At 44.6% G+C, this 27,931-nt stretch overlaps 1 protein-coding gene across 1 annotated transcript in view; it reads left to right on the top strand.

Moving 5' to 3' along the window:
• Positions 1 to 498: 498 nt before the first annotated feature.
• The window catches only part of fam222aa (family with sequence similarity 222 member Aa), a 44,346-nt gene continuing 16,913 nt past the window's right edge, over positions 499 to 27,931 (top strand). Inside the window, exons 1-2 of the mRNA XM_079686385.1 lie at positions 499 to 1,385; positions 25,307 to 25,450. Coding sequence (XP_079542511.1) covers positions 25,354 to 25,450 — 97 coding nt within the window. The 5' untranslated portion in view covers positions 499 to 1,385; positions 25,307 to 25,353. The remainder of the gene's footprint in view (positions 1,386 to 25,306; positions 25,451 to 27,931) is intronic.

Genomic DNA, 27,931 nt, shown 5'->3' with positions numbered 1-27,931 from the left:
TTTTGCAGTCACCAATTCATGAACAGCAGATTAATTCTGCATGCTTATCACTTTTAATTGTATTCCTGTTGCATGATAATACTTTAGTTCTCCCTGTAGACTAGCTACAGAGCAGCTTTCCTGCGGCTGGATGTAATTCAGTCTCCTGCTCAAGGGCACGTCTGCAGAGCCTAGCGGTTTGAGTCTCTCCGTGAAGGGATGCTGCCTTAAACATTTAACTAGGCTGCTGATAAGGATGAAAGCGTGATTAAAGATCTCAATCTGCATCCTGCCACGGCAATTTATATCAGACCGTTTTTTTTTTCTTTTTCCGCGAATAAACAACGTGGTTTCAGACGCTTGGACGCCGAGCATCTCTATGGTAACAGTCCTCAATTACTGATGATTGGCCAACCCGTGGGAATGTTTCTATTCCCTGAGTGCAGTGATTGGTCGGTGGGCGGTCTGTGCAGCCTCACTGTCTGCAGCGTTCCGGGTTATTGTCAGTCTCGGCAGCTCGGCACAAGGGCAGGACCGCATCCCGAGCCGCCTGCTCTGCTAGCTCTAGAATCAGACGTAACCATTTCTTATTTGGTTCATACACCAAAGAGAGTATCTCGGACCATTGCTATCGAGGTTACTCCACAGTCTGAGCTGGAAATCTGAGTCTGAAACGGGAGGCAAGATATCTCGTTTCTTCCGCCACCACGGAGAAAGTGACGGACGGAGCAGAGCCTGAGCACCGGGATTTTATATCGCTTCAGTTTAGGATATTTCAGCCAGCTCCAGTGGCCCAGCCTTGATTTCTTTCAGTGCACCTGCTATTCCATAGAGAATATTACTAGCAGTCGCTTGAATATGTTGAACTAAGGTTGTATATCGAACAGGCGGACCACTTTAAACCCATGCGTAACAGCGGTGGATTTGGGAATACTGCGTAGCCGTTCAACCAGCCAGTCTTCAGATCATCTAATCTGTTATCTGGAGGTATCTACAAGCGCAAAGAAGAGCAACCAGGACCTTTTACTTTGTTCCGGAGGCTAAACGTTGAAAACCCGAAGCGCTCTCGGTGCGCAATCCTTCCGAGGACGCTCCTGAAATTGCCGACCTGCGCTTTTGCCCTCGACATAAATTGGCAGCCGAGTCTTGAAAAAGGGCAAAGCTTATTAACTTTGCATGCTGGAGGCTAGAGTGTGGAATCTAATTCACGGGGTTACCGGTGTATTTGCATAACATCGGAAGAGGAGGATAAACTTAATCAACATTTGACATCGACAAAGCGGCTGCTGGATTTTGGAGAACAGAATGAATCCTTTTTAATTTGGACAACAGAAGTATGAGGCAGATTGCTCAGTGAATGCTACAATCTGCATGGAGTTCTAGTCTGCACTACGGAGCAATTTATGGTAAATATATTTCACGGCCATTTATTTTTCTCCTTTAAGTCTTGCAGATTCAGAATGGTTTGGGTCAGTTTTTGTATCCATTAACGTAGTGCAGGCAGAGACGCGCTGAATCCTTTTGGGATGGTAACGAGAAGAACAACAGAAAATAATGAATGTTTGTAAATGTTCCCTTTTCCCAGGATAATGCCCACATAACGATGTCTCAGATTTAAAGCCTTTGTTTCCATGCATGACCTACAGTAAAGGAAGTGTTGTAAAATCGACTTGTTAGAGAGCCGCTCCCGAATGGCTTTAGGAACTGCTTTGATGTGTAATATTGGTCTTTTCAAGTATGGGTAGCAATTAAGTGTATTGTCGAGGGTATCGCACCGCAGGCACCACAGGCAGGAGTGTGTGCCACTGGAAGAGTTGCTGCTCAGAGCAAAAGGTGCGAATTTATCATCTGCACGCCCCCGTGCGTCACTGCGTGTGGGGAGGGTGGCTATAGTGACTGCTGCAATTAGTGATTTTTCACCCTGGAGTGTTAATGATATACCATCCCTTTTTATAGCGGGCCTGTATATTGTGACAGGCTTTAATCAAGGAACTTACACAATTCCTGCAGATGTGTGCTAAATGCTGTAAAACTTTTCGCTTGGTGCTCGGCGACATGGATGATTCTCTGTGCTGCATTGAGGTCTGGAAGGCAATTTGTCATTGTCCTGTGAATTCTTTAGCAAATATGTCTTCTGCAGCAGCCTGGGTCTTGAATGCAAATGGAAAAGTCTGGTTATCTTGAATTTGAGTCCATGTTTATTTGAATATGCTGGTTGATAAAGTTTAGGGCTGTTTCCACTCTTGTGAACTTTGAGCCTCATGGGTTGCTGAGGCTGCTCTGCAATATTTAGCTTCATCGCTCACACTGCACATAAATGAGCCTTCACATTATGCTGACTGTGCAGGGAAAGAGCTGCACACAGTATGTTTTATCATTAGACTACAAGCATCCTCAAAATGCATCTTCCTCCCTGGCTCCAGTCACTCTCTCTCCAGCCGCCCCGCAGACAGGCAGCTCTCTGAATGTAATATGGGCCCCTACAGCAGGGCAGGCGCCCCCACAGTCAGGGCACCTGCCATCCTGGCTGTATTGAATAAAACATCCAGTGATGTATGAGGCAGGGGCTGCACCCGAGGGGGCAGAACTGCCTCATTTACTTCCTACACTCTGCGCCTATGACCTGCTGAGCAAATTGTGCTCATATTAGCTCTGCGGCTGCTCCTCACCTAAACAAATAGTCTTCCCAGCATAATGCTTCCCTTAACTCAACATGAAGGTTGGACAAGGCAGAGGAGAACAGAATGGTGAAAAAGCTATAATATCTGGGTCACTGAATCACCTTTAGGAGTTTTTAGCTCTTGGTTTGCCTTTTTATTTTCTAGCTTGCTCTTGAGTCCTGTGTTGTCTAGTAACATTGGACTTTCAAGTATCCTGCTGCAAGACTTTACTCACATTTCATCTTCCTCTTGCTTTTACCATGTTTCCTATTGCTCTATGCTATCATCTGTCCAACAAAGGCACAAGTCCACAAATGTACACTTGCAAAAGTATTTTGTGTTGCATCAATCCTGATCACATCAGCACTTTCTGCTTTACTTGTGAGAGAAAGCATTACTAAAGTAAGATCTAATATAGTCATTTATACCAGCAGCAGCTGTGAGGAGGAGAACATATTCTAGCCTCATATTGATGAAAGTAAAAGCCAACACCAAGAGAAGCTATGCATCTTTAGCTCCAATTCCATATCAGCTTGATTGATTGATAGCGTTTGGGTTCCTTACTGTATTCTTCGCTTATTAAAGTGCCAGCCTGAAGTGAATAAGTGAGCCTCACTCATGAATATCGCTAAAGTCGCTGAAGTTTAATTTCCTGCGCTGTGTATTAATCTTTTTTAATCCCTGCATGGTTTGATTGTCTCAGCACCTACCCAGAGGCAGCAAAACTCATTTTGGCACTCAAGATGACTAAAATAGGTGTGTGTGTGTGTGTGTGTGTGTGTGTGTGTGTGTGTGTGTGTGTGTGTGTGTGTGTGTGTGTGTGTGTGTGTGTGTGTGTGTGTGTGTGTGTGTGTGTGTGTGTGTGTGTGTGTGTGTGTGTGTGTGTGTGTGTGTGTGTGTGTGTGTGTGTGTGTGTGTGTGTGTGTGTGTTCCCACCCCTGAAGTGTCTGCATGTCCGTTCTTGTGTGGACTCTAGTAATAAAAGCACTTGTTTTTACCCACAAAAATAAAATAACCACTTTTTATAACCGATTTACGATCCGCTAACTCCATTTCTAGAGAAAATGTACTGGAGATGTAATTAATAATGAACAACATTTCCTTCCGATGTCAAAGAAAATAAAAGACAGGCGTTCTTAGAGTATTTGATATCATGGAAAAGCACAAAGCTTCTTACTTCCTAATATCATCGGACACTTTGAGGAACACAAGCGTTTTCTCTCAAAGCCGTGTCACCAGCAGCTCATTAGACGCCTGATCAAAGTGTTTCATTTCAGGCAAAGTCTACAAAAGTCCTTGTTTTAACACTTTTCATGTGCAGGCAAACAAAAGAGACGTGCCCTTCCTTGTACCTTACAATATTACATGATTTAATATAAACTCTGATGTCCCGGCAGCGAGATTTGTCTTGCACATCAGTACTCAGGATGTGGAGGGGGATAAAACCAAAGGTATTACGCAGAAGTAATTGTGAAGAAACAAACACACCCTTCAGCCAGTCAGTGTGAATGAATCGAGGTGAAAGCTGAGTTCAGTTTCCAGCAAAGATGATAGTGTTGATTGGATTTGACATGTGGAGGCAGGATTTGCTGGAAAAACATTTGGTTTGTAGGTAGTTCTTTATGCTCAAAGTAGTTAGCTGCTACAGCAAATCAAACTGCACACCACTGCTGTGTGATTGACCCTTAGTATAATTAGCATCATGTAACAGAAAATAATACAACACATCTTCAGTAAATTGACTTGCGTGTCATTCTACTACTTTAAACACAGCGCAGGCATCTTGTTTTCATAAACAACTATGCATTTCAAATCAAGCATGTTTGATGTGGAGTAGCTACTGAAATAAAGCCTACAGGCCTGTGATTGCACACATGCCCCAGTGTTTCTGATGAGAGCTTCATGTTAGTGAGACGCTGTGTGGTTTTCTGCTCGTTACGCCACCGAGGATTTCCTGTTGTTCAGGCTGTAGGGAAAGACTCACCTGACCACAGCCCTGCTCAAGTGATCTGATCCGCTGTGATGGTAGACGTTGGCAACTCTTCATCAGGTTTATCTGCAGCCACTTAGCGCATGACGGACAGCGGCGATCCCCCGCCCTCCTCCCCTCTCACCCTGTCAGACTGAGTGAAAGTCACGTCTCACAGGGCCCCCGAGGTTAATGTATAGCCTTTAATTCGGAAAGGTTAGGGCGGTCAGTCCATTTTTTTTACGTCTGACAATGCCCTTGTGCGTGTGAAATGTAGGGACTGTGGAGTTTATGTGGTTAATGAGTACAGTAATATAGAAAGGTTGAGTGCCGTGCATTTTATAGTTTACTCCATAACCCAGCCAGAGACGTGTGGGGAGGCATGCTCCTTCCAAAGTGTTCTTGGTGCAAGAAAGAGAATAAAGCAAATCTGACAAGCTCTCCAACAGCGAATTTGCTCTCCTTAAAAACAATGCCGCTCTTGCCTTCCTCATGGTCACATTGATTTGTTCTGGGTGACAGTGCAGGCTGCTGTGAAATCACCCCAGCGCCATTGATCTCAAGTGGAGGAGGAGGAGAGGGAATGAGAGTCTGGCGACAGTGAGCAACATGGGAAAATCCTCAATGTGCCCTCTTCAACCTTAAACAGTAATAAAATGAAGGCCTTGGTTACTATCTGATCAGCCCCCGCTGTACTTCTTCAGCCTCTGTATTGCAGCCTAGTCGGCGCTTTGATTTGTTTTGGAGGCCTGTGCATGCTGTTTGATTTGCTATTGTGCCTCGCCATGTTTCACATTATCAGCTGAACTCTTTATTGCCACTGTTTTCCATGCCAGAAGCAAGGCTGTTTTTTATCTCATGCAGGCCTCTGATTAATATCCCCCTCTATGCTGGTGCACTTTAATCTTGAATGGAAGATATCTGATTCTCCTCGGCTATTGAGGAAGATCAAACTTTAATGGAACAAGGAACTGCACATCATCCTAATCTCCACCTCCCTGCATTTTGCTTGACTGCTCTCCCTCGGGCAGGAAGCAGGAAATACATCAGACAGATAAGGTATGTTCTGGTCATGCTGTGGTAATATATTCCCTGTTGACAATGGTCACTTTACATCTCAGATGGTAAAAGTAACAGTGGGTAAAAGCAAGGAGAATTGATTGATATTAACTTACAAATCCTGTATAGACTCAAACACGGAAACTTTTCAACAAGCTTTAATAGAGGTTTCTTCACAGTTCATTGCGCAGAAACAGAAAATGTGCTCGCCTCTCTGTATTCATCGACATGCTACAGATGAGGCCTTTTGTGACCCATGTCATCCGTCTATAACAGCCTGCAGGAGAGATACAGTCAGCTGTATGGATGTATGAAGGTTCAATGCGTCTGATTACACGACAGTCAATCCAGGAATTAGCTATTGACTGCTATTTCCACCGCTCACCTCCTCCATATCACTGAATAACGGTGCATTATGCTGACCAGCATCTGGACTGTGACTGACTAGATGCTTATTGTTGCAAATGGATAACACGTATGGAGTGTCACACCTCCCACAGACGGTTTGTGTTTCTGACAAAAAGAGGCTATTACCCAATTCTAAGGCGGTTGCTGTAAGGTAATGAAATTTCCACTGACTGGAGAAAACAATGTTGTCTGGTCCTGGATTGTAATTGCAGAAGCCACCTCACCATTTTCCTGAGTTCAGCGTGAATGCAACACGATTTAATAAAACTCTGGAGATTTTTATCATTTATTGCCAGGCCTGGCAGCCGCATCAGGGGGAGCAAGCTGAGGCGTGCACAGATAAAACTCATTCAATTTACTTGTTGAATTTTAACCAAGCCGCAGACCATTTACAAGAGAGCTGGCATATAAGCCATAGGGAAACGTTTATGTGTTGGTATAGGGCTGCAGCAGGTCAGCTATATTGTTAATATAAAGCAGCCATTTCCTTAATCTAAATGGAGGAGTAGCCTGGAATTTCCGTCATTTTCTCCTGTGTTATTATTTGTGTCAAGAAAGGGTTGAAAATCCGTGGGATATTAGGCCCTGAGGCCAAAGAGCTTCTGTGTGCCTGCCTCCACTCACATACAAAAACATAGGAATATTGACATGAGGACATGTATGGACACACACACACACACACACACACACACACACACACACACACACACACACACACACACACACACACACACACACACACACACACACACACACACACACACACACACACACACACACACACACACACACACAGTCCCAGCCCTGTTTTATTACCTCCTGCCTGCTGCTGGAATTGCTTTCCTCCCTCGAGTGAGCCAGGCAAAGCCGGCTTTATTGTGTTAACCTATTTGTGTGTCAAGAGCGATTGCAGCGTTCTTTATCTCTGTTTGTATTCGGACGGGGAGACGGCAGAGAGAGAGGGAGAGCGAGAAAGCGAGGAAGAGGGAGCGGGAGTGGCGGGGGAGAAAGGAGAAAGGGGTGGGGGGTTTGCACAGGAGCCAGGCGAGCCACCGGAGTTAGACGGATGGCCGGTCACCTCGCTCCACTCTGGAGGATAATGACTGGTTGCTTAGCAATAACCCACCCCCACCCACTTCCAGACTTGCATCCAGAGTAATCACTTTTTTCCTCCAAAAGATTTCATATATAATTACTAGCCCACTGCCGGCCTTTGAAATCTGCCTAATGGGTCTTTTAATTTATTTAGCAGAGTGGGTCGAAGGTTCGAGCTGAAATTTGAAATGGTATGTGTGAGTGAGGGGCTTATAATCTCCTGGTTACTGTAGATTTGTGTTTGTGGTTGTCAGCATGTGTTTGTATCACTTTGCGTTGAGCTGTTGGTGGAGTTTGACCGGGATTACAACAAGGCCAAATATATATTTCTGCTCGATAGCTGCTGCTACAACCTTTGACCTGTGTAATGCTGCAGTGGCAACGCTGCATTCAAACGGATGCATCTGCACACACAATCACATATTTCTGTTTTTAATGGCCGACCAGAAGCTAGAAGTGCTTCTTCTTGTGAGCTCTTAGTTTTATTAACATTTTTATTGAGTTGAACAAATTGCTGACCTTATAGCATAATTAATAGCCCGGCCTGCTTAGGAAAAGAGAGTTTTGGCAGAAGTGACTGGCGTTAATCCAAGCTGTTTATCTCAAGATTTGCAGTATGTTTATTCAGCAGGTGACAACATTTAATACTGCTGAGTGTTTTCCAACGTCTAAATTATTTCCAACTGCTTTTCTCATTTATTACTCCCCAGTCAGGATGTTAATCTACAGGCTGTCTTTAACCTGCACTGCTCTGCAGCAGATCTCCATTATTTTAGGTAACTGTGTTTTTAAGTGGCAGGATAAAGGTATAATATCTGAACATGACCCCAATTTAAACTGTCTTTCATCACCAGCAGCAGCCACTGATGTTGGCACAAAGTCCAGAGTCGTTTTAATGCTCAGCCAATTACCCTCTCTGCTGTTGAAAATAGATTTTTTTCTTCTCCTCTTTTATGAAGAAGTAAAAAATGAATATGAAATTCCCTGTGAAGTTCATATTAAACTTTGACTTGTTTATGATGGTAAAAAAAAGTCACGGCTGCTCAAACAGACCGCGTGGATCAAATCAAATGTTTTTGACTTATGCCAGTTGGTGTTGCATTAGACTGTTCATATTTGGATAAACAAATTACTCGAAAAAAAAACGAGTTTTGTTAATGGAGCTTCTTCAAATAATGTCAGCCGTGTCTGATATTTTCCCATCTGTGCTCTCTCTCCATATCGCGTTTGGTGCCATCTTTCCTTATCCAGGCTCATGCACCATTGCTAAGAGTGACAGCTTTGCACGTCCTGGGAACTTCATACAGATACACTAAACATACAGCGCTATCCCCCACCCCCATCGCCGTGGCATGCTTCTGTGGCTGCGTCTATAGGAACAGCTGTCCAGCTGTCACCGCAGCCAGCCAGTCAGACGCTCTCCGAGGCAACATCTGTAGAGACTGAACGCACACGGGCAGCCTGCCATTCTCTGCTCGTCCCAAAAGACCATGAAAGTGTGTCAGGCCTTTTGGCTGCACATTACCACTGACCAGATCAACCGTATCACTGGGTTTTGATTGAACGTAATCTGCTCCTGTGCCACTTAAATAGACTCTGCGGGGCTTTATTTTGTCACTAACTTTTAGTGATCTGTCACTGAAATGAGTCAGATGATAACAACAGTTCTTTAAATGTGACCGTAGAGCCGAAAACTCAAACCACATTATCGCACCCATTAATAGTCATCTGCTACTGCATGGGTATGTGTGTGTTTGTGTGCACGCGTGTGAGTGTGTAAACAAAATCCCATCGAGCAAGGTGCAATGGCCTGGAACTGACGAGAGCCCACTGGGAGAGTCTTTCCTTGATGTAGCCCCCGCTCCCCCTCCCCACCATCTCTTCCTCCTGGCAGCGGAGCGGCGGCGGGGGGGGGGGGGGGGGGGGGGGCACAGAGCCGTGAGAGTGGGGAGAGAAGCAGAGCCGCGGTCCCTCTGTCAGCCACAAACTAGGATCAGGGAGATCGCATGGGACTCTCCTGGGATGAGCAAAGGGAAGAAGGGAGAAAGCAGCTGTTCAGTGTTTTTCTCTCACTTCTTCACCAGCTTTCTGTTTTTTCTTTACTCTCTCTTTTTCTTTTTCTCTGAGGCTATCATTAGCTTCTGTCATGCTTCTTTCTTCGGTGGGTTTGAAGAAAACGCTTAGAGTGTTCCTGTATGGTTGAGATGGAAATGTGCTCTTTGTCATTATCATTCATGTGCCTCTCCTTGTTGTTTTTAGGAACTTTTAAAGCACTTGATTTCTTCATCAGTGCACTTGATAACTGAGGGCCTCTCAGGCATACCGCCTCTCCCCACAGACAGCTGCAGACTCAAACAGGCTTTGGGCGAATCTGATGGATCCTGTTTACTGGAGCTGAGAGAATGCCTGGGTATCTCAAATTAAGTGTCACTTAAAGCTTGTCTTTTAGTCAGCTTTCCATTTTGTTCCCTCATCTCCAGTGACAGCACTGTGCTGCCAATTGTAACAGGGATTGAGAGGAAGACATTTGGTGATTATACATTCTGTCATGATTGAGGGGTGAAGCCAGAAACTCGAGGCAAAACCAAATTCCGTATGGCTGCAGTGAAATCTCTCCACCCATAGTGAGTTACACTCAAACAGCCCCAGTCCCAATGACAGGGAAATCGCCTGCTCATGACTTATCGTTTTATCATTCAAATTTACCCCATTGATGCTGGCTGCTGTGATTGACAGCTGGGCTTGAAAGCCACAGCTACCTCAATTGAGCTGCGGCAGCCAGTTGGTAACCGTGACAATGGTCTCTCCTCTTTGCCTTGTTTTCACACTTTTTCTGCTGTCACAGAAACCTCACTGATTGTTTCTCTGCCAAGACAGCATCCTATTCATCTTTTAAATAAGGGCCTCAGCCCAGCTGTATTGTTTGCAGAAAGCCAAGAGGACCTTGTGAGACCACACTGAAAGGGAAAAGGGGGCAACTGGGGCTGAAGCCACCGCATTGTGGCAGGAAAGCCAAGCCTCCTTAAAATCAACAATATTAGAAATCTAATAGCTGCTGTGGAGATAGATGGTGCCGAGGTCTGAATGCAGCCGGCGCTCTCTGGCCCCGCCTGATAACTCTGAGCTCTCTTGTCTTCCTGCGCTCTCAGCTTTGCTCTCCAGGTGCATTCTGTGCTTTCATCTGCATCGTGGCACTCTGAATAAAAGCCTCTGTGTGTTTAGGGCCATTTTCTCCTTCTTTGCACTTATTGATCCCTTTCAGCGCGGTTAGAATAGGCTTTATCTTTTTTTCAATTCTGGGCTCAAAAGCATAACAGCGGCATATTCTGAAATGGCACACCATTGATGTATTGTTGTCTGACCTAGGGAAGGAAGAATTACGGCCCTATCCTTTGTCCCTCTGTACTTGGCAATTTCTTTGAAGTAAACAAACATGAATTTAATAACGGTGTCCTCGCCAAATGTATGTTTCTTACGACCCAGAAAAACCCTCTTGAAAAATATTTCTGCACTCTGATTTCAAGGCTTTGTGTTTAATTAGGTGTGATTTGTGAACATTTCCCATGTGGTACGAAGTCTTATTTGAGTCCCTGTAATTTCTTGTCAAGCGGTTGTTAATGGGAGTATTGCTGCAATGCTCCCGACACCCTCTGCCTCGTAATGAGAGCCTTCCTGTGCAAAATAGCCCCATAAACCAAACCTTTCAAGGATGAGGAACATGTGGTGGCAGTATTTGTCAGCTTAGTAGTTAGGATGTTAACGGAATATAAAGATACTGAAGTTATAGGACCTTTCTATTCCTTCCTTGTGTCTTTGTCTGGTTTCTGGGCATGGAAACCCAGTGAGGCAGGGCAACCTGGATGACTAATTGACTGCCAGGACAGAGCCATATGATAGCAAGACTGCTGGTCAATGGAAATGGATATACTTTCCCCTACAGGGAGCTATGACCGCTTTGTGATCATCTGTGTGATCACGTACCCGTGCATGCAACCGCATGAGCATTTGAGCATGTTGCTATTCATAGCTGTTTGGCTCTTTGTCCCACAGTTGCTCCTCTACTTTAAAAACACAGCAATTGTATTCCTTTAATCACAACTTCAGAAGGTTATAGCATCTATTTGTATAGACTTTATTCTGGCATTTGCTTCTGCTGCTTGAAACTATTGAACATTTGAACAAAGGGAAACAAACAGGTGAAGCATTCATTTGTTTTGATTATATGCTTTAACAAATGGAAATAATTGAGGCCTGATTATGTAATACACAACAACAGTAATAGGTGTATCCACTTGTCCTAAAAAATGTAAGGGTGCTGCAACAGTTTTTTTCAATAGCAAAGGTTTTTCTCTCTGTGGATAAAGCCTCTCTGCAGTGCCTTTTAACAACACTGAAGTTCTCTCTTCACAAAGACAAGTGTCTGTCACAGTTGCTCCTTGAAATGTGCGTTAAACTGTGAGAACTATGTTTCCTGTGAACATGCAAATGTTTGCGCGCAGGGATGTCTTTTTGTTCTTGTTTGCAGGTTAAACACAAATACTTCTGTCCCAGTTTCACACACAAGCCCCCCCCCACCTGAGTCTGATCCTCGGCAGCCGGCCACGAGCCTCCACCCGTCATCCAAAAAAAAGATCCTCTCAGTTCCTCCAGTTTCAAAGAGCCCACATAACTCGACTGTGTCGAAGCACGCCCCCCCTCCCTGACCCCTCCTTCTGGAGACGACACTCTTGACCTGCTGCCCCATTGTTTCCAGCGGGGATGGATGGGGAGCCGCCTCTGCCGGCGCGATCCTTCACTCAATAGCCGCTCCATCTGTTGACTGCGTGACTCTGGGTTACAAGCGGGGATTTTGCTCCGTCTGTGCAGGGTTTGAAAGGAGCTATCTCAGGGGGCTTCCTGAATAGGGGCTTTAAAACCGCAGTAGCAGGGTGTTGTGATACCCCTCACACCCTGTCCCCCCACCCGCCATCAGCTCCACACAGCCGGCTGGGTGTGTGCAGGATGAGAGGCCTTCATTGTGCCTGTTCACAGGCCCCTAGGCAACAGGGTCACCTTGTCCCCTAACAAATGCCGCCCTCAGTGGGATTGTTGGCACTGCATGTCTGTGTTTCTTCGTGTGTGTGTGTGTGTGTGTGTGTGTGTTTGTGTGTGTGCAGGGGGGAGTGGGTTTTTGAGTATAAGAATGCATCATCAGGAAGAGGGCAGAGGCCTTAGCTGCAAGGACATTTATCTAACATCTCTGCCATTCACATCAAGGCCTATTCAGTGGAAGCCGTCTGCGTCAGGCTTTCAAAGGGCATCACAGATAGAGAAACACTCTGGGCTGCTTTAGGTCAAACTGCTCTCACTGAGCATTTAGATCAACAAAGTTGCTAATGTGATTTCCTATGTCTCTTGTCAATTCAGCTTAGAAAGAAAAAAACTTGTTGGAAACATTATCAGTTTTTTGTCTCTCCTGAATTTCAGTTTCCATATCCTGAAATAGTGAGAAAGTGCTGCCTAGGCTTTTAAAGATGTTATTTTTGGGTCCACGCTTTAGTGTTTGTGAAGAAAAACTAAATCTGTTTTGACTGCTGGTTCACCTTCAGTAATTAGTGTTGAAATTGCATTCTGCCAAACGTTTGTGCTGAGGTCCTCTGTCTATATGCGTAGGAGTTGTTATTTGCCATTTTCTCTTAAGTGAAAATGAGCAGGATACTGCCTTCTGGGATCCTTTTCTTTCTCCTGATTAAAATGTTCATCAACTAAAATAACAACCTGTGTTTGGGATGATGTTGCCTTTCAAAATATTGTTTTAACGCAATGCAGATTCAGATAGTTGTATTTTTATTTATTTTCTGCCCTTTTATGAAACAGTTTCTCTGTTTCATGCTTTTGACAGTTCAAATAAGTCAACTGCAGTTTAATTGAGCTCACTTTCTTTTGGTTGTATAGAAAGGGGGGTCTTACAAGCACCCTTGTCTGCTCTGTTTCCTGTTCTTTCCCTTTATCACAGAGCCACAGTCAGCCACAGCTCCACCACTGGGGCCCAAAGCTCTTAGCTGTGACAGGATGTCCCCAACACACCATTACCTCAGCTAAGATGATTAAAGTAGCAGGATCTGCTCTCCTCATGTCTTTGGCACATGTGTTTCACCTCCACCTTTCTTCTCAGCTAAGTGAGCAGCAGAACCGGGCAGAAAGCAGGCCTGAAGCCCCCTCACCAGACGAGACAGAGTTAAAGAAGGAGGGGGCTATTGAATTAAATGAGTGGAGGTAGAAAACTGCAGTGACAGCAGAATGAATAAATTGAAGAATTCTCTCATTGTAAATTGTCTATCGCTCGTGACAAACGATCTGATAGGCGAGCGGCCCGGGTCTCCGACGCATCCGTCCCAATAGAGCTGTGAATAACTGGTCTATCTCCACACTGCTTAGCACTGGCCCCGCACTTAATAATTCATACAGTGTGAAATATTTTCCCCGGTACAGATATGCCAAAGAGCTGCCGCCAGCAGGCGGGGGCGGCGAGGAGGGTGTCCCTGCGGTGCTAATTTAGGGGATGGTGACGTGCATAGATTTCTAAGGGGGCTATAGTTTAGAAGAGACGGCTCAGACACATTTGCTCTCCTGTACGCTCTGTCTGTTGTTAGAGCTGAGCTGGAGATGTAGAGTGAGAGTGCAGATGATATTTAACTCATGGCTGATCTGCCTGGAACCGGGAACAGTGAAGGGAAATACATTTCCATTTAGGCTGACTGAACACAGTTATCAGTGACTGTGGGGACAAAGGCAGGCTGTAAACTTGCTAAGTCGTTTTTGCTGTTTGCCCTGGCAAGGGTTGTGGTCACATCAGTGGCAGCAGGTGTCTACGGACACCTGGTCTACAGTATGTCTCCTGTTTCCATCAGGTGACTCCTCCTGCCTCAGGCTCTCATGGTCCCTGACCTTATTGTCCCCTTTATTCACAGCCCAGAGCTCATACCCTTATTCTCCACGGCAATGAATCCAAAGCAATAATGCCCTAACTTGAGTGTGCGCAGAAGCTTGTGTGTTATGTGCTTGTGTGTTATGTGCTTGTGTGTGATGGTGTCATTCCACGTGTGTCCTCTTATGTGTGGGTTTGTCTGGATTGTTCCACAGCGCAGTCCAGTACAAACTGGGTTTTATGGTTCGCATTCAGGCCCTGATACCAATTATGCAAACTATTAAAAATGTAAGGAGGACAGTCTTTTATAATTTAATCCTAAAGTAATAGATTCTATTAAAAATGTATGAGAGGAGCTTTATAGATGGAGCTAGAGTTAGTGTCTATCAAAGTCTCCAGTCAAGGATGCAAGGGGAATGGGCGGCAGGAGTGGTGGTATTGCCTCATTATTAAAAAAGGATATGATTACCATAGAGCAGGAGTCCCTCAGAGCTGAGGTAGAGCTCGCCGGCCAGGAGTCAGGTTGGACCCTCAGAGGGAACTCTCCCCTCTCCTGGTGAAATGAATCTACATTTCCTGTTTCAACTTTTGCAAATGGGATTCAAAGTGACACGTGATTTGTTGTGGTTTAAAGCATTCTGACGTCGAATTACTCTTTGTCTTCTGGCTACTCCTCCCTGGTGTTTCACTCCAGATTGTTTGGTCTTGTCCTTGCTGAGAGCATGTAGAAAGTGTTCAAGCATGAAAACAGGAAACCTGCAGTGTTGTAACTTAATGGCTCATGCAGCGAGCAAGCAAGCCGCAGATCTTTTACTGGCCTCCGTGTTCCTTGGTCTATCGCACAGAGCTTCCTGGACAGGTGAAAACGAACCAGTGTGACGTCTTTCCACAGGACTGGTTTTAACAAAGCACATATATTTGCACTGTTTTCATTAATTGTATTCTCCGCTTTTTCCCCACACTGCATCGTAGGTTTAATGGAGAACAAATAGCAGGTGAATTTCACTTTGTTATTGTGATTTGCTTCAATAATTACAGGTAGGAACTGCAGTGATTCAAATAGCCAAACAGCTACTGAACTAAAGGCTCTGTGCTCATTAATGTGCTGTGAGATGTGTTTTGAAAAAGCCAATATAAATTGGAACCCTCATGAAGCTAAGTTCTGCCTCTGAGGTAAATTCCTCGCCTTTTTGATGTAATGGTTGCCTGTTTATGGAATAAATCCAACCGGCTTAATCGATCATCTCCGTGGAAAGGTCAAGAGGAGAAGCTATGGTGTTTGAAGTGCTTATCCCATGGAGGAGTGCCAGAAATGTGACACCTCCTTATGAGTAGGCGGCGGCAGGCAGATTAGTGACGGACAGGGTGGCCCAGGGGGATGATTTAGGGAGATTCAGCTCTAAATACTCTGTGTATATCAGAGGGAAAGAGAAAAATTATAAGCTGCTTTCCCACAATCTCTATTTTCAACTGAAAAGCATATTAGTAGATTAAAAAGAACATTTCCAAAAAGAGTAGAGAGAAAAATAAAATGAAGGGGGGAGGGGTTCACAGCTGGAGGGGAAAGGTGGTTGGTTTTAACCTCCTGCCCATGCTTCCTGTGTAATGTTGCTTGAAGTTACCAGTCGGTTTCATCCCTCTGCAGTCTAATCTAATCTGGAGTGGGTGGCTTTGGGCAGCATCTGCGCTCTGAGTTGAAATAGGGCTTTCTCTCCGCCTAATCCTCTATCCAGGGATCACTCAGTAGGGTGAAGACAATTACCAGCCTGCTCTCTCATGCTAATGGAATCTCTAACTAGATCTTACAGAAAGAGGAAAAAATAGACGGCGGAAAGAAAAGAAGCAGGGACAATGGTGCGGAAAGATGACCCAACTAAAATGGGTTTTTAGATTACCATTTAATTATTGATAGAGGCCCACTTGTTAGGCCTAAGGTCAGGATTTAGAGAGCATTTTCTGCAAAGGAGATGGATTATCAAGTTATTTTGGTGTGTGGGTGTTGGGGGGTGTCGGGCCAGGAAGTTGCTGAGACAGGACTGATGTCACTGACATATCAGCAGCTGTGTGCCAGGTATAGTCTGCCTTTCACCTTTTCATCACCTGCCTCCAGCAAGGTGTCTGGAGTGGTTTTAAATTGCATTAATATTCAGGAATTTATAGATTGCCTCCCTTGGCGTTTCAGCATGGAGGGGATGAGAGTAGTACAGTCTCCATCTGCACTAATTACTGGGTCTTGGCAGTGTTACCTGTCTCTTGTGAAGGACAAACCAAGGCACAGAAACACACAGAGCAGAAGGATCTCATCTGCTGGGGAGTCTTCAGGAGGAGGCACGTCTCCAGGGCGTTTTTAGTCTCATATGTTTGATGTGTTGGGAGTCTTGACTACCATAAACAATATCTGCGAGCAACATCAATAGACTAAAGGACTTTGTCAAACTTCCTTTTTTCTTGCTGAGAGAGAAAAGCTAAAGAGGTCTGCACCTTTAGTGACAGTTAGACTTGCTCACGTACGTTTGCTCAAACTGGTGTGGTTAAATATATCAGCATGTATCTTCTGTTAATCCCGGGGGGGAACTCAAATTGACTGTGTCAGAAGATTTGAAGTCACGGCAGCTCAATCTTAACAGGTGGAGACCGGCCATGTTCTCTTTTAAAGTGTAGTTCTGAGAGGTGAAACAGGAAAGCAAGTCTTGGGTCTAACACATAAATCATGGAAGCAACTAAATGTATCAAAAATCCTTGAGAGGGGACACGATAATCAGTCTTCACATAAACTGTTATCTATGCGATGACCTCGCTTCTCATTTCTCTCCGTGGCTGGTCAAACTCGCTGATAACAGGATCCCTTATCGGGGTGCTTTTTTTTTTCATGGAAAGCATCTACCATTTTAAATCATTACAACGTGGCTACTTTTTCACTTTCCCAATCATTGAGCAGTGACACCAAGACCTTGCCTTGGAAATCGATGCTTTAACTCTTTGCACTTCAGGCTGCCAGGTTTCTGCATCAAATCTGCATTCTGCGACTCCTCAGCCTGCTGTGGGTTTCTCAGGTTGTGTCTGTCAGGAAGACTTCTTGGATTGCTGCTGCACGACAACATCTTGCTGATGCTTGTGCCATCTGTGCCTCTAGCCAGCAGGTGATTACCAACCGCAGACTCCACTGCCACTCTGTCCAATAGATTCCTCTGCTGGCATGGTCAGCTTTGAGAGGAAGCAGGATGACAACAGCTGGATAGCACACATTACAGAGTAAAGGGAAAGGCTTGCTGAGTCTCTGTGACAGAATCTGCAATGAGGGGAAAATGTGTGGAGGAGAATGCCTGCTTCTTTTTTGCAGCGAGCTTACAGTAGCTGTGAGAACTTGTGTCATCCTCTCTTTTATAGTCGGTAATATCCAGCAGAGCAAAAATTGCTTTGTTACACTTGAGATATATCAAATGAGATCAGTGTCAACATTTCAACAGTAAACTATTTGATTGCCTTGTGGGCTTCACAACAAACTAATGTTATGCATGACTGACTATTGGATCCATGACACCCTCCAGTGAAAGAAGGCGAAGTCGTCTTTGGACCATGGGGATTGGGGTCACCTTAGGCCCTGCAGAGAGCGATGTTCGGAGTCAGGCTTCGGCAAGTCAGAGAAGAAATCACATTGTTTGAATTTAATTATATTCCATTGATTTATTGAACACCCATTAATAAGCATACATTTTGAGGCAGGGCCATTTTGCATCAAGGTTTTCTCTCACTCTCTTACACTGTCTCTCTCTCTCTCTTTTCTCTCGCCTGCTCACTTCATTTCATCATAAATTGACAAAAGCCTTTCTTTGAAGTTCAGGAGCCAAGCTGAGAAATGACAGCACAACAAACAATGAACACTGTTAGAATATTCAAGTGAGCCACCATAGGATGGGTAAAGGGGGGGAAAAGAGCCCTTGTTTTATTGTTGGTTTGTTAAGCCATGAATGGACCTGTCTGAGACAATAAAGGATTGTGTCACATAGGGATAAGACATTTAGCAATATCAACAATGCTTTACAAATGTTGTGTAATAAGGTTTACTTGGAAAATATGATTCCTGAGAGTGAAAACCAAGAAAGCTCAGCTCATTTTTCACATTTGGTGGAAGTTAATTTGGAGGGGTTTGTGATTTATGTTCAAAAGTTCTACTTGTGAGGTTGCCTCTGCAACAGAAATATGTTTTTAGGCTTGACATTTGTTTTTTTAAAGCAGCCAGATTGGTGTTCATTTAATTTTAAATTGTCCTTGTAACAGAGTATTTCTCAACAGCAGTCCTCTGGTGTATCTGCGATCCACAGTTCAGTAAAGACTCCACAGCTACCCTACACATCTGTTCAATATGTCACAACATTCGCAAGGCTTCTGTGTGAAAGTGGTATTAGATGACAACTGATGCTGCTGCCTCGCAAAACAATGCAACACAGGCTGAGGCAATAAGCGGAGAAGAGGATCTGTTTCCCCTGTGGTTTGTCTGACAATCTTAAGCCACACTCTCATTGCTCAAAGTCCCTCGCTGGCATCAGCAGAAGCACCGAGGCTCCGTCATGTTGTAAGAGCACTGAGAATGTACTGTGCTAGAAACCAACAGATTTTTACTGAGGGGACTCTCCCAGTGCGACATTAAAGGCATGTGTTGAGTTTCAAACTCAAAGTGAATTGTGCACAGGAATAAGGCAACATGATAGGTGCAGGAATAAGGCCCCTATCATGCCTTATTCCTGCACCTATCATGTTGCCTGTAGTGGTGTTTAACATCTCTTTGCCCTTTGTTATGCCATAACAGTGTCCAGTAAATTGACAGGAATCTCATTTGCTAGTATAGAATGCTTATACAAGGACAGAGTTTTAAAATTGGCACACAATATTGTGAGTGACCTGAGGCACCCTCTTGCCTCTTACTTTGAACTGTTGCCATCCGGGCGGAGATATCGTCCCCCTCTGTTCAAAAAGAACAGATCTCGGCTGTCTTTCGTCCCACAAGCCATCAAACTCCTAAATAAATGATGGCTAGGACGCACTGTTTACCCAGCTGGTCTGGCCCTGTCCCCCCTATTTCGCAAATGAAGGCCTATAGGCCCCTTGTCATGTCTGCCGATATCTGGTTTTCTTATGTCTGTTTGTTTTAATCTGTGTCTATGTTGTTGTCAGTGACGAATTGTCTTATCTTTTTAAATGCCTTTGTGATGTGCTGCAACCCATTTTCCCCTTGTGGACAAATAAACTAATACTATACTATTGTTAAAATGTTACCTTTGTTATGGATATCTCTCACATCCCAGACTATACCTGGTAAAAATCTCCATCTAGTGTTATTATGGCATGGCCTTCCAACAGTAAAACATATTGTTTACATTGCCCATACAGTATATGCTCAGGGCACTTGTTTGTAAATTTCACATGTGATCAAATCATGTGATTCAATTGATTCTCTGCTGAAGACTACACAAAGCAGTATTACTTCAGAGAATGTCTAGTTGTTTCTTAAGATTCAGTGTTTTCCTCACAGGCTTTGTTATCCACTGTAGAAGAGGAACACATTCTCGATACTATGTTTAAAAAAAAAAGAAGGAAATGAGTAGTTTTTCTAACTAAACAAGGTAACAGAGTATGTTATTCATGTGGCGGAAAATAGTTGGGTCTTTGTAGAAATCAAAATTCCATTAATCTTCACATTTTTTACTTCAGTTCTCTGCATTTTCAACATTTTGAAATTCATGAATGCATGCCATGCCGCCTTCTGAGCCTGTTATTTACCATAAATGAATCCTCGCCCAGCACGAAGATGCAGCATTCGGATGTAAAGTCAATTAGTCCTCATTGCTATAACAGTGTTGACATTAGTTTAGGCAGGCATGTTTTGATTAGAGACAACTCGCTGCTATTGGACTGCCAGACATTCCTCACCCTTCTTCCCATGGGTGAGCTATTGAAGCTGACTGAAATATATAAAGCTAACAGCTCAGTGTTTTTTTGCCAAGGCGCCCGTCATCTGCAGAGAAACCTCTTATAAATACGACAACACGGCATACAAGGCTGTATAAGCCCCAATAACAGTGACATGCTGCATCGTATATATAAGAATCGGCTGCCAGTATATTATTCCAACGCTGTATATCATGGCAATAATGCCTAAACTGTAGGCTTTTACACACAATGGCCTTTTGTTGTGCAGGTTATTTATTGTGCTGGTGTGAGGTTGTGCAGAGCTGGTGGGTGAGTGCATCCAGGGGCTTGTATTGTTAGGGAATCAGTGGCTCTTGTTTGTGGAGCTGGGAGGGTCTGTTAACAATGCCTTTTTTATGTCCCAGAGTGCGTGCCTGTCGGCAAACGTCCCCTCAGAATTTTTGTGTGTGTGTGGATCAGGGACGGCGAACATAACCCTCTCATTGTTTGCCACGTCCAAGTAGACCAGTTTTATATCAGGCATATGTGAGCATTAGTGTGTGTGTGTGTTTTGAATATACAGTATGAGTGCAAATTATGTAGTGCCGATGTGTGGAAAGTGCCGAGCTGAAGGGGTTTACTGCCAGTCCTTCCTAATGGAGCCTTTCACTATCCCTCCATTCATGTGACGATATGGTGACGGAGAAGGGGGAGCCGGGGATTAAGGGGGTAGAGGCAGTGCCTTGTTAAAGAAAAAGAAAGGGTTTGAGTGTGTCGATTGGATTAACTTGTTTGGGCTTATTAAGAGTGGAGACACAGCCGCTTGTTAAAAGCACTGCATGGGGCGTCCTACAGTGAGACGGCAGGGTCACCATTCAATTAGGTCGAAGCCCCGCCTCCTCCGCTCATTGTGTAGGCTGTCTGCCAGGACCTCGGCTGCTCCTCCACTGGGAGGGGGGCTTCACTGGAGACCCTTTAACTGAGACAGTCAAGCCTCCATAGGAGCTTGGCAATTGGTTTTATATAAAAATAACTACGGGATAATATTAGCTAGGACGAGATGTTTTTGCTACAGTATGCTGATCAAAGACTTGAGTTTCTATGTCAATGACAAATTATTAACTTTTCCAGCTTTGTACCATGGTTTGTAACGCATTTAACACCAGTTGTTATCTTTTATCCGATTCTGCAAAACCATAGATTGCAGCTATTTTTTTTCTTTCTTATGCCTATGATTTGAATGTTTTGCATATGTGGAGGGCAACTGTATGGTAAAAAGATGTAGAGATTATCGTCATTGTAAATAAACCTTGGTTGAGAATGGTTAGGGTTAGGGAAGTTAATGCAAAACATTTGTTGCAACAAAATGAGAAGTCCAACCTCCTACATATACATTAGGGCACGCCTCAGGACACAGATCCTGTGGTGTGAATATGTCTAATATGAGCAAAACTCCTGGGTTCACTTTCCTACAAAACCTTATTTAATTTAACAAAAGAAGCCAAAGTTCACACATTTGTTATGCTTTTTAAACACAAACAGCCTTTTCAGAGCTTTGCATTCACGAACAATCTGATCAAAGAATAAGCAAACAAAACTATGAATTTGACCAAACATTTAACCCATAGCTAAAATGATTGCATATATTCTGATGTTTCAATGCCCAGTGACAGTATCTGCTGCTTTATTCTTTCTTTTACCTGAAACATGTAGTTTAAAACACACACACACACACACACACACACACACACACACACACACACACACACACACACACACACACACACACACACACACACACACACTCCGTTTATTCACCCATGACCACCCTGCAACACCCCGCACTTGGCAGGATGCTTATCTGGGCAGACAGCTTTGGGTGCGGGGAGCCATCTCTTCTGATCTCCTCTGCAGTTTAAGAACCTTTTAACTTAGAAATAGCCCTCTGCCAAGCCCACCGCCTCTTGATTCCGGCTTATTCCCTCATCTCATGGGACTGATCTTCCGCCCCCATTGCAAACCCTGCAGCAGCGTTAGCAGAACGGGAAAGAGCCAATAGACATCCTGGCTTTTGAGATATCCCCGCACTGGTGTAATAGGAGACCTGTGAGTGGATTTGATGAGTGAGTGAGGTGCAGGTGGTTTTTTCAAGTCTGTGTATGGCAGTGTGAGTGTGTGTTCTCACACCAGCACCTTACAGGGATTGACCCGGGCATAACAAGCTTTTTTGCGGGCAGCTGGTTGATGGGTCACAGGGTTTTTGGTTGAGATAATTTCCTGCCTCTGATAGACATCTACTAAGTAGTAGAATAACCTAATAGGAGGAGATGAGGGGAAAGGGGGACATGACAAACAAGCCAAAGACTTGCTCCTTTTGCCTCGCTCTTAAAGTCAATAATGGGAGAAAATTGGTTCTTGAAATTGAATTGAAAAAAAGTGGGTCTCTTTCAGCGAACTCTAATGCCTCCGAATACATTTGGTGAACAGCAAATGGAGAAAAATGGAGGGTAGTTACACGATTGTCTTTCATTTCACCGAGGGGAAAACTGTGGAGGTATCCCCCCGTTAAGACTAGCTTTTAGTCTCAATCTACACCACGTGTCCTTTCACTCCCTCTCAACCACTATCTTTTCACAAATGGGCTTTGAGGATGGGGTCGTTGTGAAATTAGTATCCTCACAGAGAGGACACAGAGAAAGGATTATGTGAATAGCCAGTAATGAGCTCAAAGTGCCTGTGTGTTTGGGCCAGGCCTGCCTGTGTGTGAGAGGAAATGGCACTGCAAGTGACCTTTTTTGCTCAAGCACCTGGCGAGAAATAGAGTGGCCTCTCTCTTCCATCTGCAGTGTGTGTGTGTGTGTGTGTGTGTGTGTGTGTGTGTGTGTGTGTGTGTGTGTGTGTGTGTGTGTGTGTGTGTGTGTGTGTGTGTGTGTGTGTGTGTGTGTGTGTGTGTGTGTGTGTGTGTGTGTGTGTGTGTGTGTGTGTGTGTGTGTGTGTGTGTGTGTGTGTGTGTGTGTGTGTGTGTGTGTGTGTGTGTGGAAGAGTGAACTATTTAATTAACAAGAAATTCTGAGTCTAAAGATTTAATGTACCGTACCTACATTTATCATGGAGAAGCAGCATTTTCACCATGTCAGATGTTTGTGCTAAAAAGTGTTGTATTTAGTTGCTTGTAAAACGTTTTAAAAATACATATTTTTGAATGAGATTGTAAAGTGTGTTATTCAAGCATCAGGGCCTGAGGTCAAATTAAATGTTTTGTTAAAAAATATTTGTATGAGTGAAAAACGTACTTCTTTGAACGGGTGCTGCTTTTTTCTGTAACACCTGCTTCTAATCTTTTAACTATTCAAAACAGGAAAGTCATTCAACCTTAATTATAGGCAGTAACTTGTGTTGTGGTAGTTTATCGTGCTTCCTTCCTCCATTTCTCAATCCATACTCTAGCACTTTACTTTACACAGCATCTGTGCAGGGAGGGCTGTTACATTTAGAAAATTCAGATATAAATTATATTTGAAATTGTATTATCTGCATATCCACATTCTGACTAGTGAAAAGCAATCATTTATAACAAAAAAAAACACATCTGGAATAGATATGAATTGTTAGATTTTGTGCACTAACATTATATTAAACATCCACATACACATATTCTATAAATGTCAATACTTTTTTTAATTATGGTTTTCCGACTAGATCCGTTATTTCAGGAGTAATGTTTGTGTAAAGGTTGGTTTGATTGAACGCTTCTATTAAGGGTTTAATATATTTGATGTTTTCACTGGTGATCCAAAATGTGCTTTATTCCTAAATTAGAAAGAACAGGAGCTGGGGCTTTATGGACTGCCATTAATTTATCTCGTAATCATTATAATTGCTTTCTTTAAATGATAATCTATAAAACTAAGTAATGGACTGATGGCAGGTGGCTAAATGTTCATTTAGTGATTCACCGAGAAAATAAATAACAGGGGACAAGCCCGTGACAGGCGTATGAGAAATCATTTTTCAATAATCTGCCACGCATCACGGCTGGAGACGCTAGCACTGACAGCATGGATGAAATATTCGCCTCCTTTGTTTTAATATGTGAGGAGACCGGCCGAGATGGAAACGATAGTGTTTCATATCGATGCATTTTGGACAAGAGACTCAAACACAAGCAGAGCTAAGATTAAAGCCACAGAGTTTTAATCAAAGACAGCCATGCTTTTAGGCGAGACTGGGCTTCTGCTGCGTTGTATTCAGTACAGAAAGAGCACGCTGTCTTCCTGGAAACCTAACAATATGCGCTAAGTGAACTATAGAGGGAATCTCTATACTTATCATATAAAAACACTCTCTGGACCCAAATGGTTTGCTTCAGCTCTTCTCATCTGGCACATAATCCAAGTAGAAGACTTAGTAATCAGTCATCATTGTGCAATGTGACACTGGTATGTTGCTGATGAATGATACCTACCATGCTACTCGATTGTTGAGGGTTCTCTGTGAGGGAGCTGTGGGTTTTCTTACATATAAGTATAAATATATACATCTTTGTTTCCACTGGGGCTGTGATGGGCTTTTTGAGAGGAAACTAGCAGCAACTGCCTCAGTGTTCCTGAGTGAAGGTGGCTGTGGGGAAAAGGGGGAGTGCAGAGCTGGAGATTTATGGCCTAGAGGGAGATTGATTAGTGCCGTCACAAGCCCTGATGTACGGTTGGCAGTCTCCCCCTCCCAACCCATCGCATTTCCCACAAACACACACACATACAGCCATACGGTTCAACACACAGCTACACATACATCCCGACACCGCTCAGTCCCCCAGGCCTTTCCTGACAGTCCCCCAGAGCTGTTGCATGTTAAGTTGTAGCAGACAGACTGCTGTTTTCTCAGCATTACCATTTTCTTTGCCGTCCATAGATAACGCCATCAATCACCACATACACACTGCCCTGGAAGGAATGTGTCTGAGTGTTGCTACTTTCTGTGTGTGCCCGTGTGTTTGTTTTGAGGATGGTTTCTAAGACGGGAGATGCGGTTGAATGGCTGTGTGCTTGTGCTGTTTGAAGCTGCAGAGTGACTGGCCTGGACTGTGCTCTGAACCCGTGTCAACCGTGCTGCCCCAGTGCAGGTGTGTGTTTATCATTCAGCACACACAGCTGAGAGGCAGGCAGCTGTAGGCATGCTCTCGCAATTAAATCCCGGGTGAGAAACCTAGTCCATCTAGCCCTCAGCCAGATCCTGCCGCTTTTACCAGACACGGCATGGAGCTTTGACCTGGAATCATCCTGCTTAACTCACTCTCTTTATCTTTCTCTTTTCCTGCTGCAGGTTGGCCGCAGAACTCCCCACGGCTGTAGAACTGTGCCCACCTCGCCATGCTGGCCTGTCTGCAGAGGAGGCAAAACCCTCCACCCCAGCACCCGGTGTGTGCCAGCAAAACCCTGGAGCCCCCGCAAGCCCTTGGACGGAAATGTAAGTTTAAAAAGTGACAGTGAGCAACACAGGTCAGAAGTTCAGCTCACCCAAAGCTAAGGAATGAGAGAGGCTTGTGTTTGTCGTTTGTATTTAATCGGTCATGGTGAATGATGGAAAACGGGTTGTTAACCCCGACTGTGAATAAGTGAAGGAAAATAGACTTTCCGGTTCCTGTTGTTTGTCACTTGGTTCCCTTCTCTGAGGAATTCTAAACAGTTTCATTCGCTCTGCACTTAGACCTTGGATTGCCATGTTGTTTGGCTACTCGTTGTGAGGGGGGCTGTTTAGCTGTGCTGATTGTGCAGTCGTGGCAACAGGGCTGAACAGACAGTGTTTAACGTGCCTCGCTGGCCCCGGGTGACCCTGATGGTCTGTAAACATTTACAGTGTCTGGCCCTGGCTGTGCCGGCCGCCTGTAAAGCATGACAGCTGCTCTGTTTGCTCCCCGAGCACCAGTACCTCTGTCCACTCACAAAATGGTGTAAAGGGACAGAGATGAGCCAGGGCTGAAAACTGTTATAGAGCTGGCAAAACTAGTTTCAACCAGTTTTGGATTAGAGGGCTGCAGCAGTCAGGCATCTGGAAGGTGAATTTCCCCCTGATTTTGTTAAAGCTTTTGGATAAGCTTTTTACAGTGAGTCTTTTTTCTGATGAGGGGAAGAAAGACCCTTCCTCCTTATTGAATGCTTCTAGAGTCTTTAGTTGCTTTTGTTTACACGGCAGGCCTACGAGCTACCTCAAGCCGATTAAAAGGACTGGCGGATGGAGAGCACTAACCTACCAGTTTTCACCTCAGCTTAGAGAGGCTTAGCGGGAATAGCAGGTTCTGTGCTTCTTCGTCAGTGGAAATGATATCAGGCCTGTAAAAAAGAAAACGCGTTATTTCTCAGCTTCTCACTGGCCAATTAGCTACTTCTCAGCTCAACATCACACTCCAATCGCCTCCTACAGAGGAGACGGAAGTCACAAAATAAAGGTGACTGTGAGCCACCCCTGTCCTCAGATCTGGAGCTGTTGTTTTGCAGGTCTGTATGGATGGAGCTCTATAGGTGTGTGTGAAACAGAGAGGGAACAAGAGACATAAACAGAGCTCTGAGTGCATTTGGAAGGGGAGCTCTTCAGCTGAGTGGGGTTCAACTGGGCCCACTAATGAGGTTTAGAGAGGTGAAGAAGTGAAAGGAAGGACAAAGAGAAACTGCACAAAATAGAATTAGAGAAGATGGAAATGAAGGGGGGCAAATAGAGGGAGTCCTCAACAGTCGTCTTAATCGATTCCCTTCTTCCAATTTTGCAGGATTAGCCCACTTCCTCTTTATTGAGGAGCAGCCAGTGGGAGTCAGGACTTAAATCAATAGAGAAAAGAACAGTCTCCAGTTTTCCCTTTCCCTCTTACTGACCCTCTCTCTGTTACTCTCCCTTTCCCTCTCTCTCCTTCTCCACCTGTTAAAAACCTTTGATTGAAAGACTACCACAGTGACTGAGGTTCATAATGAGGATGTTTGAACATAATAGCCTCCTTTCTGTCCTTGGTGGAGGAGGGGGGAGCAAGTGTTGAATTTCCACCACTGTGCTGCTCCTGGCCTCAATACGGCAATTGTTCATCCAGGCCCAGCAGGGGTGCAGAAAGGCAGACAGTGGGTCTGGCTGCACAAGTGGGCACACTCAGGTCACCGTGCTGAGCAGGTCGCCATGATTGATTGTTCATGTCCAGTTTGTGCCAACGTGGAATGGGGGTTGTGGGTAAGGTGACCTGAGCTCTCAACAGGCGGCTGAATACCAGAATACACCCTCAAAGAGAGAGAGAGAGAGAGAGAGAGAGCGAGAGCACAGGAGGGGGATTACCTGGCAGCAAGGCAGAGGTGAGCTTTGTCATCTGCATCTGCTGTCCTTTACTCAAAAAGAGTGTGTGTGTGTGTGTGTGACGACTGGGGGGGCAGAGCAGTTGGAATGACAGGGCGAGGATGGTTTTAGCAAAAGTCCCTGCATTCAGATGCCGAGTGGCTGCACAGATCATTGATGCGACTCCCATTAAAAATCCCTCATACCCTCAATAAAAAAGGACTTAACTGGCTCTACCATCAGCTGGAAGCGTTCAGATCTGCTCGCCAGACAATCAATTTCCCCCAAGCGCACAGAGCTTAGCGGGAGAAACGGGAGGCGAAGAGCGGGATGTTTCCATTATCACAGCCCGCTCTGTGTCTGGACTCGGGGGGGGGCTGGGTGAGGTACTGTAGAGCGGGGAGTGCAGGGTAGAGAAAGGAGCGAGTGCCAGAGGGAGATGGGGAAAGACAGACAAGTGGAAGAGAGAGATAGGAGCCGAAAGGGAGACGGAGAAGCTGGCTTTTCAAAAATAACGTTGACCGCCCGCCCTTAAAAATATCATATTGGATTAGCCTCACAGATATTTTTTTCTTTGGACGTAGAGTTAAAAGGAGTGCAGCACATTACTTGAATTATAAATCATAGGCACTTGCTTTC

This window comes from Notothenia rossii (assembly GCF_949606895.1).
Source record: "Notothenia rossii genome assembly, chromosome: 6".
NCBI classification, from domain to species: Eukaryota; Metazoa; Chordata; class Actinopteri; order Perciformes; family Nototheniidae; genus Notothenia; species Notothenia rossii.
The sequence above is the reverse complement of the archived record's forward strand: the minus strand, read 5'-3'. Positions and strand labels throughout refer to the sequence as shown.